This window comes from Pieris brassicae, chromosome 1 (genome assembly GCF_905147105.1).
Source record: "Pieris brassicae chromosome 1, ilPieBrab1.1, whole genome shotgun sequence".
NCBI lineage: Eukaryota > Metazoa > Arthropoda > Insecta > Lepidoptera > Pieridae > Pieris > Pieris brassicae.
The window spans coordinates 7,930,897-7,951,610 of record NC_059665.1 but is presented as its reverse complement, the minus strand read 5'-3'; the positions used below and the strand labels follow the sequence as shown (position 1 = coordinate 7,951,610).

At 33.0% G+C, this 20,714-nt stretch overlaps 1 protein-coding gene and 1 long non-coding RNA gene across 2 annotated transcripts in view; both read right to left on the bottom strand.

Moving 5' to 3' along the window:
• Positions 1-8,241: 8,241 nt before the first annotated feature.
• LOC123712539 lies at positions 8,242-9,058 on the bottom strand. The gene is made up of 2 exons (XR_006754105.1): positions 8,773-9,058; positions 8,242-8,425 (listed from the first exon to the last, which is right to left on the bottom strand). It is a non-coding gene; the product is annotated as an uncharacterized LOC123712539 (long non-coding RNA).
• A 6,465-nt stretch (positions 9,059-15,523) lies between these two features.
• Positions 15,524-20,714, bottom strand: part of LOC123715223 (alpha-2Da adrenergic receptor) — a 161,181-nt gene continuing 155,990 nt past the window's right edge. The window contains exons 4-6 of the mRNA XM_045670156.1: positions 19,663-19,772; positions 18,992-19,127; positions 15,524-16,226 (exon numbers count right to left, since the gene is read on the bottom strand). Coding sequence (XP_045526112.1) covers positions 15,633-16,226; positions 18,992-19,127; positions 19,663-19,772 — 840 coding nt within the window. The 3' untranslated portion in view covers positions 15,524-15,632. The remainder of the gene's footprint in view (positions 16,227-18,991; positions 19,128-19,662; positions 19,773-20,714) is intronic.

Sequence of the window (20,714 nt, the reverse complement as noted above, 5' to 3'; positions counted from 1 at the left end):
TTTTTTTTAGGTTTGGTCAGCCATGAGCGGGCAACCGGTTAGGTTGGGAAATTTGAGGTGAGGCAGCCCTCCGGAATCCATACTCCTCACTGGCATTAGCTAATTTTCGCTAAAACGGTGTTTCATAGCAATTTCGATTAGACAACTAGACCATTAAGACCATTGATCATATCACGGAAACCTCACTCTCTTCCACTCCTACGCCTTAGGTTGCTAGACAAAAACGCGAAGCAATGATGGTCTCACAGTATATCAAACCTAGGTTTGATTATTACCAAACCTTCCGTTGGGTTTAAACTATTTTTGTTTTGGGAAAGAGTTTAACTTCATTATCATTTCAAGCTAATAAAGTTAAACCATTTACCAGATTCACTGAAGCGCACAAATGCTGACCGGATCTAAAATTTTTAAATCAAACTACGATTTTATAGCTAGTTTCACAAAGGAAATTATTAGAGTTGACTTGGCACTAGCAGTTTGGTCAGGCGGACTTTTAGTGACTTTTAATGTCGTCTGATTCATATTTTTTTACAAATTATTACACGGAGTTGTGAGTGATTGCACAGTAGCGCAGTATTGGCTAGTAAGCCAAACAGCTTCGTCCAGCTACATTCGGGTTTGCTAAATGAAACTTATAGGAATCTCCTTCTAATAAACTGACTTTTATTTAACTTCCCATCCGTTCTCCGTCCTTCATAACTGATAAGTCCGTGATAAGAATTTATTTATTATAATAACGTTCATGTTTATTAAGGTACCTATATGACTAAAATAAATTTTGCTTCGATTGTCTGATTAACAGAAACACATCTGTTCTGTGGGGTTCTGTGGTTCTGTTCAAAAAGTGGGGCATAATTAAGTAAAAATAATAATTACACTTAAAAGATACCATTATTGTTGTCAAAGTTAACTTTTCACGGAAATGGTGTTATCGAATAAAGAATTGAATTCACAACAAAAAGTGATGTTTTGTTTGAAAATAAAAGATTTGGGGCGGAAGTTTTATCGTGCGGTATTCGGGACAGCAACTTTTTACAAAAATTCAACTGATAATGTTCCCTGCTCGGTTACACCGTCTTTTGTTATTTTATCTGTTGAGAATTTTAATTTGCCATTTGCAGAAATGTTTTCTCATCACAAAAATCAAATTAAAGATAGATTATAAATTGCGGATTCTATTATAAATTTTATATATTTCCAAGTATGACAGGTATCTAAAAAAGCATTATATGTTGGAGCGTTATAACGTTACTTTAAATCACGAAATTTTTATTTTTGCTATAGACTCAGATCAAAAACTCTTGTTAATTTATAGATCTATTAATATTGGCAAAGCAGTTAAACCAAAATAAGACGTTCATGTGATTAAGTTATAATTACAATTGCCAGCTGCAATTGTCAGCATGATTGCATTGGACTTGAAAAAATTGTGTTAACATCTGCATAACGAAAATTATAAGTAATTTTGTATATCTTGCCTTGTTTAGCCTGAATTTCATGGTATATGAATTAAATTAATCTTCTGACAGCTCTAAATTCCTCAAAACATGAAAAGAATTCCATTTTTCAGTATTAACATAACGCATTTAGTCAATTATTTTGTTTATTGAAGAAATTCATATTTAAACTATAAACTAATTTAGTACACTTATACACAGCGAACATTGAACACAGAAATGTAATTTTCAATTACTGCTGCAAGTTTAAGGGAACATTTCCCTGGTGGCGGAACCAACAACTTAGTTTTACTACACACGGTACTTTTATTTAGCAAACCTACAAATGTCTATTAATATTTTAGTAAAAAGCAAATAAGCACATATTCTTTATACTGCAGGGTGATTTTTCTTCTATTGAAATTGTTGCAAATTCATACAATAATGCCTTGAACTAAGAATTATTAATTATAATGTAATTAAGTTGTTGGAATGTTTTAGGCTAAACTGATGTAAAGTGATCGCAAGTTGCCGGGAATTATTCTAATTATGTGTTTTTACCACGGCGCTTATCCATGTAAGGTTTTAAGGGACTAAATGGTATTAAATTCTTTTTTATATGCAACACAAATCCAGGAATTATTATGATCTATTAACGATACTAAAATAAGTAACGAATATTATGGTACCAGTATCATACGTATAAGTATTATACGGGTACCAGGATAAGAAACCATCAATAAATAAAAATGTAGCAATGGCCCCAATATTAAAATAGACGTTTCATACAAATCGACTGAGTATTTTCTAACTGTTCTCTATTCTTAAATGCAGAGTGTAAAAGTGCTATCTGTGGTCCATTGTGTGAACTTACATGAAACTCGCTCATATTGATTGAACGTTGGACGTTTTGTAAGATATTTAGGCTAAAGAGATATGATATAATTTGTACAATGCGTCTTACGTCTCTTTTAAAATAAAGGAGTTATATCTTCAATGTTAAGTCTAGTCTAAGTATTTGTAATATATGATGTAGAGACCATACTAGCTGGCATGAATAGGTTGCACTATTTTTATGAGGAAAATGTTATTGCATAAGGTTGTGTTTAACATTCTCTAACAGAAAGCTTACCCGAGTCTCTGCAATGCGGCCGTGTGGGTAGTAACCGAGGTATTCACCCGCCTTTTTAATAAGAATATTATAAGATATTAAAAGAACCAAAGAAAGGAAGGAATTATTATACATTAAAAAAATAGTACAAAAAAGGGAACATGGCACAGGGAATCCTAGTGTTCCACACTATTTTTATTTTGTAGTGGTCAATAGGATTCCCTGTGTCGTGGGCAGCTGGTCTCATTTGACGTGTTGACGATATGCAGTTAGATAATATCGATATTTAAATGAAGTAAATGCTTAAAGAATCATTTTGCTTTGTCTACAAACAAAATGTTTCTGAAGTGGTTTCTATTACTAGCAAACTAATATTCTATATATATCCTCATATGTTTAAGAGATCTGTATAAATTTGATTATTTTAATATTTTTTTTGTATACAGATATCATTTATAAAGTACATAGCGGGTGAATTTTGGGTCTTAAATCATACAAACCCTTTCCGGTCTTACTTCTAGGCTCTAGGGATTACCTGTCTGTGATAGTTACTGTTAAAATAATGTTCCCTACGCGATAAATGTAGAGGTCTTATTAGCATAACCACAGAATATTTAAAACAATGATGAGTGATGCAGACAAAACCTTATTGGTACATTTTGCAATATTAATTAAGTTATTGATATTATTCTATCTTAATTACTAATCTTTTCGGTATCAGTACCAGCTAGCTAAGTAACCGTTGGTCATTACAATACATTTAGCGCGATGGGGCAAGAAAATTGATGTTTCACTTAGGAAGGTACGTAATGACCTTGCGTCTTAAGTTCTGTTACAAATGAAAATGCATTTCTTTAAATGAAGTAATGTAAAAGTATTAAAATTTATACCTACCTACCTACTGTTTGGTATCGAGGGAAATTTCGCCACTGCTTGCTCTAAAGATTTTTAAGAGACTCAATGTAACCGTATCGTTTCGAGCAGGCCATGTCCTCTAAAACTGACCATAATTTGAAGTCTAAAGGGTTGAGGTCTGGGCTAGATGAGGGCCAGTCTTCAGCTCTTATAAAGTCCGGAACGTTAAAAAGTGTATTGCTAAGAGGTTTCACAACATGATGAAGGACTGTATTTATACAGTATATATGGTGTAAGGTGTAATTTTCGGAAGTTTTCTTCAGCACCACCACCACCACCACCATGACTATTTAAGCAGCTTCTTAAGAATTGCGTACACTTTATCATGTTGCTTGTTGTATTATTCTTCAATCGTGAAAACTTTTTCATCGCTAAAGAGGATATTTCTTTGCTTTTCATCTGCGTATCGCGACAGATGGCATTTTGATCAATGCACTATCTCACATTGTAATGATTGACAAGATGTCCTGTATATCCAAGATAAGCATCGATTTCCAGGTCTTGTTTCATAATCCGCGACAGAGTCATAGCGGGAATCTTCATTTTTGCGATAAGATTCTTTGCTTCCTAATGGGGTTTCGACGAATTATGACTTTAACAGCATTAACTGCCTTTGTAGTTCTAACAGAACGCGAATCTTTTTTCTGGTCTTCGAGAGACGAAGTGTTGTTGCATCTGTTGATAGTACGATATACGAACATACGGATGATACCAAGTGTCTGGAATATGACCGACGGTCCCCTTTGTGCAAGGCGATCACTACAATCCTATTTTCTCTAAGACCCCATTCCATATTGTAATTTGATAATGAACACGAAAAGATATGTAAAAATAGAAAGAAATTTTTAAAATAATATACATATTCCAAATTCAAAATAATTAAAAAGGTGAAAAAAATTGCATTTTCATTTGTAAAATAATTTATGGTTACATATAAAGAAATACTTGAGTATCGAGTAGATATATATAAAAAAGTACAACATAAATTGTTAATATGTTTTTCAATTATTTTGTTTGTAATACACAGGATTTTTATTGAGAAAAGTTTGTGAGGTTTTAAGTTTACTTATAGAAAGCCACGATACTTGTGCATGTTACTGTTACTAACCCGAATAATTAAAAGACTTTCTGATAAGCTAAATGTTTGCCCGTGCGAAGGCGGTTCGCTAGTATCAAATATTTATAAACTAATATAAAACAGTTATTTAGTGAGACTACTGTTATCATCATTAGACTGTGTCATGATGTGTTAACATGGAAAACAAATTAATCCCAATAGAATGTTGTTTAATTTCATCTTCATATTTTTTGCTAGGTTCCAAAATTTTGCCAAACTTTGTCAGAACTCTACACCAACAAATAATTGGTAAGAGGAAGAAATATATTAGCTTTACGCAGTGGCGTAGGATAAATGTATTAAAAGTACGGATAGTTGGCACACTTAATAACAACACTGTTCATAAAAAAATATGTAAATATGTATGCAATGAAACATGTATATCAAAACATAGGTCTGTGATCTATTAGCAGCCTATTTTACAGCGTCCATTAATGATGGTTCGGAGACAAATACATAAAAATGCATGTATTAGACTACAAGGACCTTTTGTCAAAAATATTTGAGGTATACTTGCCTCGCCATTAATTTTTTTGTTAAAATTTTATATAAATTTATTTACAGTCATAGTAAAGCGCTAATTACTCCCTACTAACTATCCCTAACATAGTGTAATCAAAGCCGGGGCAAGTTTCCCACTTAGGAAACTATGCAGCTTTTACTTTTTTTAATGGTACTTACATAAACTGGTCTCTAAAAGAAATAATCAGATGTTGGCATGTACCTTCTCTAGGGGCCATTGTTTGAGTGAATAAACAAAATACGAAAAGAGAAAAGAAACAATAGCACTTTTTATGTTTTTGACTGCCTCAGATTTTTTGATATCTTTTGATTACAGTTATTTTAATGGGCAAGATCAGCCTCCTGTGCCTGACAAACGCCGTCGACTATTTAGGTCTAATGCATGTTGGTTTCCTTACGATTTTCCATTAAGAGCGAGTGTTAAATGCTCATATAGAAAGACCATTGGGGTCCAAGCTGGGGATCGAACCTCCGACCCCAGAGTCGCACGCTGTAGCCAATAGGGCAACGGCATATCATCTATCTATATATCTCTCTTTATGATTATATATCTAGTACCCTCAAAATGTTTGTATCTATAAAATGCATCAAAGATGACAGGCAGCTTCCCTTGTAAGATGTTTTCTATTGACGCCTCCACGGAAATACGTTTATCAACTTTTAAATTTAAATTTTGGCACTTCATCGCGGTCGTTTAAACTTTCGTTTTACATGACTTTGATATAAGTTATAAAATTTAAGCAATTATGTTCTACGATTACGGTTGCAGTATTTACATCAAATATATATTTACACCCTTATTCGCACATAAGTACAGCTCTTTTCATTACAGCGTAAACAAAATTTAGCAGAAGGAGACGAAATTATTTTTAGATAATTTAATAAATTAGGAGCTCAGTTTTTATTGGCGATCTACAGACGCGCTGGAACATATCCTTCTAAAGTAAAAAAGCAGAAAATAATAAACGGCACAAATATAAGAGTATTACCTTCAACATCGATTTAGTTGGAGTAGAGACTCTTGGGCCGTGGAGTTTCAAGTGCACCGGCGCTAATTAAATATTTAAGTTGGCGCCTGGTAGATAGTAACGGTGACCATAGTGCCGGTGCTTTCCTGGCTCAACAATAAGTATCGCAATATAGCGAGGAAATGCTTCCAGCGTTAAAGATACACTGCCACTTTTTTAAATATTTTTTTAAATTTTCTTTACATAATTTTTAATTATTTTTAGTATTACTTTTTAGTCTGAAGATCTTATCTTTGGGTATAAATGAATGAAGGTTTATTTAACGATTGAGAAGTGATATTTAACAACGATTGTATACTAATCGCTTTGTTTAGTAAAGCTTTTACTCGGCGTAATGGATGTAAATGATCCATAAAAGCATCGCCTTGTAGATATTTATAAAATTTCACTTCTGATTTACGTATTATTTATGCGAAAGAATTGTTTTTGCTCTCTTTTTAAAACTGGTTAGCATACGAACATTTATCATAATGATTTGCTACAGGTTTTAACCCTTTGAATCGGTTTTACTTTTGTATAGATAAGTATCCAGAATGTAATTGCTTGCCTTGGCCGCCATCTTGGAAAAAGGGGTGAAAACACGTGATTGGCTATATCTCCCAAACTATCCATGTTTCAATATGCTTCAAATAAACGACAGATCATAAATTTAAGGTAAAAATGCTATTTTGACCTGGTTGTCAGCGTTTCAACAATCAAAAAAAAAAAGGAAAATCTTCAGAAAGAGATACAATTCATAAAATACTCGAGTGGCAGAGACATGTGCACGGAATGGCGGGCGAAAGAACCGCAAAGTCCTTGGTGAACTTATAACCTAGTGGCAAGGCTGCGTTGGTGGGATGGAGTGGAGATACTTGAGGAGGCTAAGGTAAACCACCCAATGATGATCATGATGATAAATATTTTAATTTATTTGAATGAACTAAAAAGTTTAAACAACATTGACTTAGGGCAGTTCACAAATCGTAAAACAAAATACCACTGCAAATAATATCGGAACATTAAATTAATTAAAACTTCACAGCTTTGATTTGTCGACTTATTAAGTTCCGTTCAAGTTGTCGCCGAGTTCGTGCTTAACTGAATTTACGACCAACTTCGATGCGGGCGCGCCGCTAATTGTAAATAATAATAATCTACACAAAGTATGAAATATACATTGAAAATACTGTGCGAAGTTTTGGCTTTTGTAGTCCGGTAGGAAACAATTAAGTTAAAAATATGCGGCTTGGTTCGATTGTCTTAAAGGTTTTTTTATATAGTTATGTTCATTGAAGTCCCATAAGCTCTGGTAGTGGAGAACGCGATGGACATATTTCCGACAAGGGACAATTTCAACCCGACGAGCATGTTTGCAGTGCGATGAAAGTGGAAGAAGCGAAGGTATGTCTGGACTGTAGCAAGCGGAGCTCCGTGGTCTCTGCCTACCCCTTCAGCAAAATGGCATCAAGCTATAAAAATATATTACGTTTCCGTGTGTTGCAGATCATTTTTAAGATGAATGTAGACATCTGTGCCATGCATATGTATATTATGAACTTGTTTTATACATTTAACACATTATATAGTAATTATTAATCAGTCTCTAAGATAATGTCTCATCTTGTGGCGTAAATGTTTATACCAATTTATTTCATCTTACAAGTACCTTTAGTTACATCGTTGCGGTGTTTTTTAAATTTCGTTCTTAATATTTACTTTTTTATAATACATATTTATTTTAGACAATATAATAATTTTCAATAGTACAGTGTAAACTCTATATAACTACAGGGACTCTGCATTTAAGGCGTTATAGAGAGTTGTTGTTAAAATATAGAGAGTAACGTACTAAGTAAGTAGAGAAACTCCTACTTATTAGTCATGCACAACAAGTCTTGTAAACAAAATAACGAATTCCTAAGAAAGTTAGTATGCATGATGCCAACAGTCGCTGCTGCGCAGTTTTTACTAATTTTAACAACTTAAAATTTTATTACTCAAATGTTGTGGTTATTAAGAGTGGGTGTGTATTATTGTAAGAAAAACAAGCTAAACCAACCAAAGCCAATTGAACGGTTTTTGATTAATCATTAAAATACATACGAATATTATTAGAAATAAAAGACAATACTGTTAATATTTTATATTATTACTTTTCTCGTAAGGTGGCTCGCCGTCATCTTCTACATAACAGCATTTGATTATACCTGGACAGAATATCGGTAGACAACCGACGCAGAGACTAGCTATAAATGGACAGCTGAATATTACACATGGGTTTAGACACATTGGGAATTAGCAGATACGTCAGAAACTGTAAAAGTTAATACTTATTAATCGAAAAATATCTGGAAAAATATATGTATTTCTAACAAACACAAGACAATGTGTTAGGTTCTATCAATCTCGGTGTAACTTTAAAAAAATGTCTGGAAACTTGTAAAAAAAGAAAAAGAGCAGGTTTGGTTTCTGTTTCAGCGTGCGACTCTCATCCCTGAGGTTGTAGGTTCGACCTCCAGCTGTGCTCTGATGGACGTCGGCGACGACGGTTCTATTTAGTAAAAAGGGAATATAAATTCTGTTCCTAAGATGTTACAAAACTGATCTGTAAAAACTTGCGCTTTACATATATACATTACTATACGATCTTCAAGAACCAACCTGGCACATGCAACCAGCCCTGACAGTGGCTGAAGTCAGATTTGCTATATATTTCTATCCAGGGTCTGGCTTTTCATCCGGTACGATACAGTCCATACAACAATTACAGCATGGAATGCAAGAAACAAATGGACTTACTAATAGAGGTAATATGTATACCATTAAACACATTTAACTTTATCCTTTTAGTTTGACTAAGTTGTTAAATATTGAAGCTTGATTTAATAAATTACTGAAAATTTTTTATATCTTTTATAATTCAGCGAATTTTGACAGCGTTTTTTATTTTTTTGCTCGTCTTAGATTATATTAGACTGTCATAGATGATTAATTTTATCTATGGTTGTGCTGCAGAGTTTTTATGCCTATAGAAGAATAAATTTCAAAGACTTCGCATTATAGTTACCATACGAGTGTCCTATCCAGCATATATGTAGTATCTTTATTTATAGTCTGTGATAATTAAATATGTTATAGTGATATAGATTATTGAATTTGAGTTAAAATGTTAACAAAAACCGATTAGTGGTTGGCAAAGTAGAAATTAGAGAATTTTTGTTGTCGTTCGCGTTTTAGTTTGTAAACAAATTACTTATTAATTTGCGTTATTTTTGGTTACTTTTATTATTAATCATTCAAAGTATATTATTAATCACTAAACGTTGTAACTTTATCAGGATTGCGATCCTCAAAGAAAACATGACCCAGTTTTTATTGAAAGCTATCGGGGATATGAAATGAAATCTGAAAACTTTAAGTTAAAATTAACTTTGGCACAACTCGCAATGAATAGAGCCATAAGCCAAGTTTTACAAACGAATTGTTAATATACACATATTGATAGTAATCGAAGCTTCTTTGAAAATTTGTTATCTATGGATTTTACATGTGTCAATAAAATATAGGCTCTGACACGTAATTCTGAGGAGTATTTAAAAAAAAGTTCTGCGCTGTGTGCCTTGCAACAATGGTTCAATAGAAAATATCAGGGTGTGACCTACAATGTTTCTTAAGATTGTTATTCACTTGTAAGTTGTAAGGATTGTATAGGGAACTAGTTATTGACTAGGGTGGCCCGCGGTTAAACTTTGCTAATGACGGGTCTTATACATATTTTCGATCTTATTTCAATCCTACATGGATCGCCACCTTAACTTTCTAATTTTTTTTTATGGAAGCAAACGAGCAGGTGGCGGTGAACAGATTTGTGTTGCCGACTTTTCAGGGAATGGTACGCCCTTTACTTGAAGGCCCCTGAGTCGTATCAATTTGGAAATCCTTAGGCAGCTAGTTTCACAAAGAGGTGGCGCGGCAGATAGTACCTTAAAAAGCGCTGTGTTGTGGAACGTCACGAAGCATCTGTTGCTTTCCTTCTATACCTCACCTATGTTTTTCATTTTTCGGTGTAAGACATACGAGAAAGTGTTACCAACCTAATCAGAAACTGAATAATCGAATGGTGGACGGGTATCTTATCCATTTTACTATGTGTAATAAAGATTTTCTTCACTCTTTCTTAATGTGTGATCTCAGAATCGCTCACTTAACCTCTGCTTGCCTAAGACGAAACTTGGCCAATTAATCAATAATATATCTGCTCCATGCCTTTTTGGCGGCTAGACTTCAAATACTATACGCAAAAAAACTCAATAATATTCGAGAAGTCCATATATACAAAATAATTAATGTTTTGGCAGAACAAATTATTCGCTCGAATCCCAAAGTTTACGTTGTCTGCAAAGTTCTGCAATATATTTGTTATCACAGATATTGGTATTTATAAAACTTAATATTTGTAAAATATCCATTACAGTACCTTAGTATATTTTTGGCTATAAGGGTGGAAGGAAACTTTGTGTAAGTGTGTGTCAATCTTTTGTCAAACTAGTGAGATATGAAACAGACTTGCAGGTAAACAAAATCGCAGGAATCATTTCACTGTTTTATATTTTTAAAATAAAACCAAGCTTCTTGAGTTAATGCAGTTGAGTATATTAAAAAGATAAAATCAAGTAAGAAGTTTTAATCTAGATCTTAAACTCGTCTGCGAGAGTTATGGTTTATTTTATTACAGTAGCAGAGTTAAAGATTTACACATTTTTTTTCTAAGGTAACTTTAACCACTATGGTAGTTAATATACGAATATATTTAGTCTGAATTCGATACCCAGGAAGGCTATTTTTGTTAGGTACCGAAAATCAATATGTAAATTTTAAAAAGTTCAGATAAACAGAATAGAACATAGAAATGTGTCATAAAGTGTTGCAGAAATCAGACGTCAAGCGCTTTTTGTTATTTAATAAAAATGCGTATTGTCTATAGGGTTTGATTCCTTTCGATAAACATAATCCATTTGGAGACCCTTATCTAAAAGGAAAATAGTCTAAAAGACGGAATAACAGGTCTGTGCGCTACATATAGATCGCTCTTAATTACAACTGAAAAATTACGGTAAAAACTTTTTTATTTGCGCAAGGTACACACAAGTAAAGTTTCTTATTGGATCCGAGAAAAAATAAATAATATTGTGAACAAAAATAGAAAGAAATCCCGAGAATGTTGCGTACAATTGAGAGAATAGAATACGAGAGATATTTGATCTTTATTTATTTAAATTTATCGTCACTTTAAAGCTACGTGGGTAACACTGAAAACGTTTAGAACTGGCCAGTTAAAAACATTGCTAATGAAAACTTATTTTAATTTTAATTTTGGAACTCTTTGGTAACCTTATGTAGTATATTGCATTCATTTGCCATGTGTTTTTGTGAATTGGCGGCAAATCTAAAACACTTGTTACACGTGACAAAATGAACCTAACGCGAGAAAAATTTCGGTCAATGACTTATTTTAACTTTCGTTGTAGGCTTACTCATCAACAAAGCCATGTTAGAGCTAAGCGGTGATATTCTGAGACGAGAACAGTCAGTTCTCGATTGTGTGTAACAAAATCTTGTTCATTTTTGACGTACGGGAGTCGGACTTAGCGCTTTGCGCTAGGGCTATATGCTCGTTTCTGAATTTTATATATATCTTATTGAATATATATGAAACTATCTTTTAAACAAACTCAAAAAACACCAAACGCGTTCATTGTGTTTCACTATGATACTTGAAGCTAAAGAGAAACACTAAAAATGTTCCTGTAGCATGAATAGGGTAGCTTTGTGTTTGTCACAGGACAAATTATTTTTCATTTATATTATTATAATTCATTAATTAAGATGTCATGCGGAACATGGTGTATCGGTTGCAGATCCTTACAAACATTGTGCAAAACAAAAAACTTGGCGATTAAAAGGAGTGGCGGAGAGTTTATTGCCAATTCTTCTCTTCTATTCTACGCCCTTGATTTGAGAACTGGCAGTAAATGTAAAATTAAAAGCATTAGATATATATTTCTATTTTGACGTTCATCTGTGTACATTGTGTTACCTATATGAATAGATTTTGAGGAAACAGAACTTAGCTTATACGTTTACCACGTACAGCTGGTAATTCCGCTACTGAAATTTACGGTACGATTGGTGCTTTGCCTAACATGATGTATTAGGTATGCCACCCCTTTCTGAATGATGTCAATATCACCGTCTGTTCGAGTATCGGCAAACATACCTGTCGCACTGCGAATCCTCGGCAAGCCCAAAAGCAATCTGAACGTGTTGTTATACAGAATACGAGGCGAACTAAACGTCTTCTGGTTTAAACGGGATCACGGCTAAAATAACTGACAATACGCCTTGAACATTATAACTTTATGCAAACATCCGGGATGAATTATTAAAACTTTAATGGTTTTCAACATAAGTTTTGTAAGGCAATATTATTCGACGGAATAAGTACCTCCTCTCTTTTCTATTCAATGTAAGAATAGATTTTACAGTTATGTTAGACATATAAACATCCTTTGAAAACAGTTGTTTAAATGTTTCGAAAGCTTCTTAAAAAGTGTAAGCGAGGCGGCTTTGTGCACAAATTGCTTATTTTTATCACCCTGTAGTGCACTTACGTTGAATTTTTCTTCAGAACACAGTATTATGGGTTATTTCCTGTGCTCAGAATAAAGACCTCCGCCGCTTCTAAGGGAATATTTTTATTCAATAAAGTACTAAGTACAGTAATATTTATTATATAAAGAGTCGTGTAGATTAAATAAATGTGGTAGCCAAATTCTTTAAATTAGTAGAGGAAAACTTAATACACACCTAAAACACTTAAACACAAATTAAAACACTGCAGTAAAGATTAAAATTGTATATTTGGTACTTCGTATAATCTTTTTTTTTACATTCGAGAGAATAATCGTATATTAATTACAAGTTTTCAATGAATTTGAAACGTAACAGACGCAAATTTAAAATATCATCAACAAATTATATTATAGCGTAACATTATTATTATATAAATAGTAATTTAAGATTTAGAACAATTTTATTGAACATTCTCTAATTATTAGGGGAATATACTATATAATTTATACTAATAAACATTATAGATAATATCTCAAAATTCGCTATTTTAATCTATAAGAAATAGTAGGTATATTTATTCTGTACAAAACCTGTATATCTTTGAAAACTTTGATACAAACAAACGTTTTAGCTAATAATTATTGCATTAGGAAGAAATGACTAAAATACAATTTTAGACATTCCTTCTGATTATAGGATAGTCATAATAAGCATGGGCTCAGTGCTGTATTATGTAATCCTAGATATCTGTTTCGAATCTTAATAAATAATAATACTTATGAGCGATACACAAATTTTGGTGTTTTTAAACTAAGGAATGATTTATGATCACACACGCATTGGAAGACAACATGAAAAATTTCAAGTGAGTCAAAGGAAAATGCTATTGCTTCGCACGCCTATACTATGAATACCTATCGTTAGAGATCTATAAGAATCTATAATTATTAATTTAGAATTAAATAGTCGTTGTTTTTTCACTAATTATAAATTATTTACAAATTACAGAAAACTACTGTCAGTCATAGGTAGGTTTAGTTAAATAAAACCGTGGGTTAAAATTCTATTAGTCCAAGCAAAATATTATAAGTAGCTTTTTATATACATTAATTTCGCTAATTATATATACTAGGCGTATACTTTAGATATTGAACATTATAACTAGTTCATAAGATTAGAAAATTTACAAAGATTTTGGTGTTCTTTTGGTATCATTACAAGATTATATTAAATCTTATATCTAGGTAAATCACGATTTTTGCGACCAGCGCCATCTACAATATACATGGGAGAATTCAACAAATTAAAACAGGTTATTTGAATAAATTAATGTGTTCTGTTCTAAAAGACTCTTATAATTATTGAGTAGCGCAAACATTTCAGAAATTGTCAATGTCAATATTGATGTATTATAGTAATTTTTTTATTGATAATTAAATCATTAAATTGGTGATGAACATTATAATTTGATTAAATTACTATCCACCAATTTTGTCAGATATAGTAATCCAGGGTTTTAAGAGTTACTAGTATTATAAGGTTGGGTATTAGTTATTTATTTTATTTTATAGCATACGTAAAATTGCTAATTAGATATTATTAAATTTATTATAAATAAAATAATGCTTAGTTGGTGTACAACGCGTCGATTTTGCGATTTTGTGCGGCGTGAGCTATATATATACGCACTTGCGTAAATAATTACGCAAATATTTTTTTACATAAGTACTTAATGAAGGTGCGTTTATGTAAAGTGCATTGATAGGCACGGAGGCACAGTCATTATTCAATCAGTAGGGCACTGTTTTTTGTCGAAATACTTAAACGTCAATCAAATTTTGTTCAAATGTCTTAACAATAATTATCAAGATAGAGTTGTTAAAAATTTAGTCAATTGTGTCTAAAGCTAGACTAATTATTTCGTCTTTAATCTGTTTATATAAAGTTAAATGTGTGTATAAACAACGCTACTAAATTAATGTTCCGTTGGCTTCAGCCTACGATAAACATGCTCTCAATGACAGTATTTTTTTTATTTCTCTAATGGGCAGGCTAAAGATTTTCGATCAGATGGTCTATTGATCGCTTATGGTTACGATCTGTGTAGATTTGAATCAATCTTTTGAATTTGATTGACATTTAAATATTCAGATATGAATTTATAATTTATAAGATTTTGAAAAAGGGGTCTATTTTTAAAAACTTTCTACTTTCTATAACTGGTCTTTACAATATGATAACTATTATACATAATTATAAATATGTAGGAAAAATCGATCACAGTTGTTAAAATCAACTAAATTAATCTACCTAAACTAACAGATCATAATAACTTCGAACAATAATTTTAATTAAAATTAATATTCATCGAAAGTTTACGATGTTGAAGCAATGTTTACTTTTCAGTATAAATATTTTAAATAAACTTCTTAAGGGCAAAAATTTCTTGAGTGTATTTATTGTTATACTTATTGTTATTTAAAAATTTCTTCATTATAGACTATGATTCTCTATGTCCGCCGCAAAACAAAGTTTTACAACAGTTTTTGCCGACAGTTCATTTTATTTAAGTTTCTAATATTGTGCAAAATATTACAAATGTTCCTTGCATTAATAAAGACTAAAACATTTCCTACTGAATATAAATCAAGTCATATTCAATTCCTTTTAACAGTACTTATTAAAATCTTTGTCAAGAACTTAATATAAATACACTTACCAAGAACTCAATATAATACAATATTAACAGTTGAATGATTCTTCGTGAAATTAATTTTAGCTTTGTCAAGTAGAAATTAACGCATATTGTAAAGACCTGGTGCTGCCCTCTGCTGGGCCAACAAAATCCTGTTGGCCACGCATTGGTAACAGCACAGGTAGGCCAAACATCACTTGAACAGTATCCGCCTGAACGCCCTTCGGAAGTCCTTATTAAATATCGTATAGATAACAGGATTTAAAACTGAGTTCATATAACCTAACCAGAAGGCGATCGCGAACGCACTCCCGGGAATAACACACCATCTACACGCAGCCTTCAAAATATACAAAAAGAAAAATGGCAGCCAACAAGCAATGAAACTACCCATAATTAGACCTAGAATCAACGTCGCTCGTTTTTCTTTTTTCCTCGCTAAGCGTCTCTTTTCCCTTTCAGGATCCCTCGGTTTATGCTGTTTCGGTAACGCTGGTTCCAGTTCTGACTTAGATGGTAGCGTCTTTTCTTGTTTTCGGTCAGACTTTTTACCAAAAATAGGCTGGCATATTCGGAGTTTGAGTGGTTTGACCACGGCACAGCGTGTGGCAACTCCCGAGTCCGATGACGAAGGCTCCATTTCGGAGACCATGTCGGTGTCTATGGCGACGCTGGGAGCTCGGCAACGTTGAGATTGTAGAGCAAGCTCACCGTTTACGGAAAGTGTGGAGTGTCTATAGGCACACGCGGCTAATGGATTTCTCGTAACTTGAGCTGATGTAACCACCTGGAAAAAATATTGGAATTAAAAAAGAATTTGTTAGGTAATTTTTCGTACTTTAGAACGATCGCTGCAAAATTGAAATGATCGAGTACACACAAATACGAGTTAGTCTTTCCGCCTTTCATATAAATAAAATAAACTAATGGCGTCACAATCTTTTAGGTCTGGGCCTCAGATATATCTGTTACATGATTATTCCTTATATAATTCCTTCATTTAATAGCGGCTCTAGACACCTTTTTAGGCATTTATGACGCCTTTTTAAATAAACTTACATGACTTATAAATTAACAGTTTTTGTAGAAAACAACAAATAAACTTTTATACAAAACTTTCATATATCCGTATTTTACAGAATATCGTTTATGAGAAAGTCTTGCGTAGTGAAAATTAAGCGCATAGTATAAAGTAAAAATATTCATAACTTTCTGGAACACGATTCAGGTAGATCCCTATACAATCCGCATTCCGGCCAGCAGTTAGTATTTCTCTTAGATTAAGCCTTTTTTAAGCTTTCAACGAGTAAAGCTTTTAAAACGGAGCGAACAGATAAATTGCACTCCCAACCTTTAATGGATTTCGCGGCAAAAAAACAAAATTGAATTACCACTTTCTTTTAAGCACGTCTGCTAATAATGATCGAATAACTTCATGAATTTTGAAAATCTTTACGTTTCATTGAACAGCTTTCAACTAAATTTAATCAGACTTAATTTTACTATTCAGTTTGATTAATTGCAATGCTATTTATGTATAAACAGTGTTCTAATGTGTGGAACCTATTCATGCAAATAAACACCCACGATATCTGTGTATTGTTTAGTTAAAATGTATACGTAGTCGATGTAAATATAATTTGTAAGGCTGATGTTCAAACATTAAGACTGGTTACTTAATCCAATCAGTACGTGTTCATCAAAGATCCAATAATACAAAAAAAGGGTGCAGCTCTGCTAAAAAAATTTGCTTACGTTAGTATGTCTTTGATGCCGTATTAAAGATTCTAGTAATGTAATTCTAGTTTTATTAAATATTTTAAATTGTGATTTCTTGAATTAAAAAAAAAATGTTCTAATAATTTGTTAACCTTACTATTTTTAAGCACAATCTAAGTAAGTACAATTTTTTTATATACTGTGTCGTCACTACGACATAATGGAACATTACGATCTCACTAATAGAGATCTAACTTAAGACTAATAAGTAATTTATGTCTAACCGAATTTACTAAAAAGGATTATTATCATAAGTAAGTGTCCAATAACACTACGTATAGTCTCTATTAAAGAAAAAACTCTGTTCTTGTATTCAATTTTTTTTAACTGTTTAGCACTTAATATTAAAGTACACTAACACTAATTTACTAGTTCAAATAGTTTTGTCCTTTTCAATCTTTAAGTAAGTACACTGATTTAAATTTTCATTATTTAATGATTATTGATTGGCGTCTAGGACGAGACAGATGTGTATGAAGACAGTTGCGATTACTAGCTTTTTGAATGGTTCTTGAAGTTATTCTTGCTGAAGTGGGTATTAAATGCTATGATTCCTATAATCATAACATTTAATACCCGCTTCAGCAACGTTTACTCCATATCACTCAAATTCTTTTCGTTGCAATTATTGCTGTAAGTACAAAATGAATGGATTTTAGCACTTTAAATAGTGATTCATACTTAAAGACATTTATAACCTTTTCATGTATTTATCTTAAGATTTAAATATATAAGCGTCGTGGAAGACTATTATTGAAAAAGCGTATAACGGAATGACTTGTGGAATGTTAGGAGGCCTACTGAACTATGCGAGATTCTGTAGTTTACATATTTAAGCTTGTTTATCTAGTCTAGCGGGAACAACGTATATCTATACGTTGTTCCCGTTTGAAGTCATGATTTTTAGCAAACTTAATAAAATAAAAATGTGTCTATTCAATTTAAGTAGATATGCATTACAGTGTATAAGTTTTGGGAACTCTTTTAAGGAAAACAGCACTTGTATAACAAAGTTAATTTATATATATCATAGAAAGGAGCGTCTATTTTTATGCTATATTAAATTTCTTTAGAATAAAACAATATTTTCGAGAACAATTTGCCGTGGGTATAATAATTTAAAAAGTATCGAGCATGAACGTGAGATATGTATTAAACCTTGTACGTGTGTTAACACGTTCGTTGGATCTAAGCCAATACACCACTAAAATATTTTAAAGGTTTTAGCCAATTATTGAGAGTTTGAGTTTGTGAGAAATTGTAACATTAATTGCAATAGTAGGTGACAAACTCAAATTTTATACAAAAACAATTTCTCTATTACGTTTGACATCTGACATCTTAATAGATATAAGCAAGAATGTGACTGAGACAAGTAGACGGCACTTTGCCTTTTGGTTTCGGTATATCAAAGTGAATAAATGAAATAAATAATAACAGATGTTATCCGTCTATCACGAATTTCCTATTCAATATAAATTACGAATGTTTCTAATCTAAAGCAAATATTTCCAGAGGGTACCAGAAAATGTAAAACAAAGGCGATAAAGCCGTGTTTTGGCCAAAACCCTCTCTATTCCACACACAACAGGGATCGTCTTCCGTTTCGTATCATTATCAAAGAAAACGCGACGTCATTTCGTCTGCGATTACCTTAATAAAGATCTCTCAATCTTTCATATAAATAATAATAAAGTGATATTTATGACGCAAAAAGTACTAATAAAATACTCGTCGCATTGATCCATAGTCAATACAATATATTTTTTTTACCTTGAGTGTATCCTTCCTATCATCAGGAGTTGGTGCTTGGTCGGCAGCTTCGCTAGTGGATATGTCAGATGCAAAATCGCACGTCACCGTAGGTATCGGAACTTGCTGCGTTTCTATTGTCGATATTTGTGTTTCCCTGGAACATTTCAAAAGGGAAATTCATTTGTTTGATTCGATTGTATTTGTCCATTAGCGTCTAAGCGCAACACGGCAAGCCTTGAGGCTATTTCATTTATATTTTTAGAGATAGTAGCTCAGGTTTTTATGCCTATTAAGTCATATGCAAGTTCTAGTAAGTAGCAAGTATAGGTTATATGCAAGTACCTGAACTGTGACCGCGCCTTTTATTTTACTTTAAAAAGTTTGAGTTCAAATTTCAATCTGTTAAGAGTAAAATGAAAGTTTTCAAGACCATAATTGTGAAGTACCAACCATTTTTTAAACTAATAAGTGTATTTATTGTTATTATAAAATTCGATTTTTTGTATAATACAACATTGTCAATATTTCTATCTTCGTATATATTAGCGACTCTTCATAGTGAATTACGATATTTTCATTAATGATCATGACAGCGATTCACATATACGATATATGTGTAGCTGATTATTCATTCGGTGCGTATCAATTGCCTAATGAGATATGGGGCTTATATAATATAGTATACATACCTATTATTATTAGAATGACTACCGTCCACTCCCGCAGGCATCGTTAAAGACGAAGAAGGCATTGGGTTCGACCCCTTTGGCGCGTTTGAGAAACTTGTTTGCTGGTCATTCTGAGGAATAAAATAAATGTAACATGGTAACGAAATATGGTTTCACAGACAGTAAACAATTAATTTTCCGTATCCCATTTAACATTAATTCTCGAGTCTCGTATCTTAAGATAAAACGTTTTTTTTTTATAGTTTTGTTACGTGACTTTCAAATCGTATGAGGAACACCATCACTATCATCACAAGTCAGGGGGATTTTAACATAAAGACAAGCAAACGGCAATCACGAAACTTGGACGCTTCCAGTGGTTTGCCTTGTCCGCTGCTAGCTGTTGCATGAGAATAACACCAACTGCAGCAATGGAGTTAGCCCTGTAGATTGTACGTCTAAACCTACACATACAGCAGGAGGCAGCCCTAGCGGCCATCAAGCTTATGGTACTGGATCTATGGGGAAAAACAGTGATTCTCAACAGGGCGATAGAGTATCAACCTCTTATAGCTGCGCATGGCTAGAATCACTAACCAACTCATATTTAACAGGAAATACCACATACAACTGAGAGAAGATTAACATGATCAATCGACCCTGTATAAGCTACGTATATATACCGATGGATCAATAACGGGGTATGGCTCAGGCGCTGACATATTCTCTCTTGATCTCAACATCAACATACACCTATCCTTAGGCACACACAGCACAATTTTTCAGTGTGAATGTGTCGCTCTAACCGAAACAGCCAGAGCCGTGTAGCGGTTAGGAATTAATGACTCTTGCATTAAGTTTGTATCCGACAATGTATCCGTGCTGATGGCACTCGGAAACAAAAAGACAATCAGCAAACTAGAGTGTCACGAAGCACTGGAGGCCACAGTGGTTCTCGGCAATGATGCTGCCGATGAGCTTGCGAGAAGAGGCTCCGGAATGATCCACTCCTTCCATTGCCCTTCTCGCTGGTTCAAACCTGGATTCGCCGCGATCCACCATCAGCGATGGTC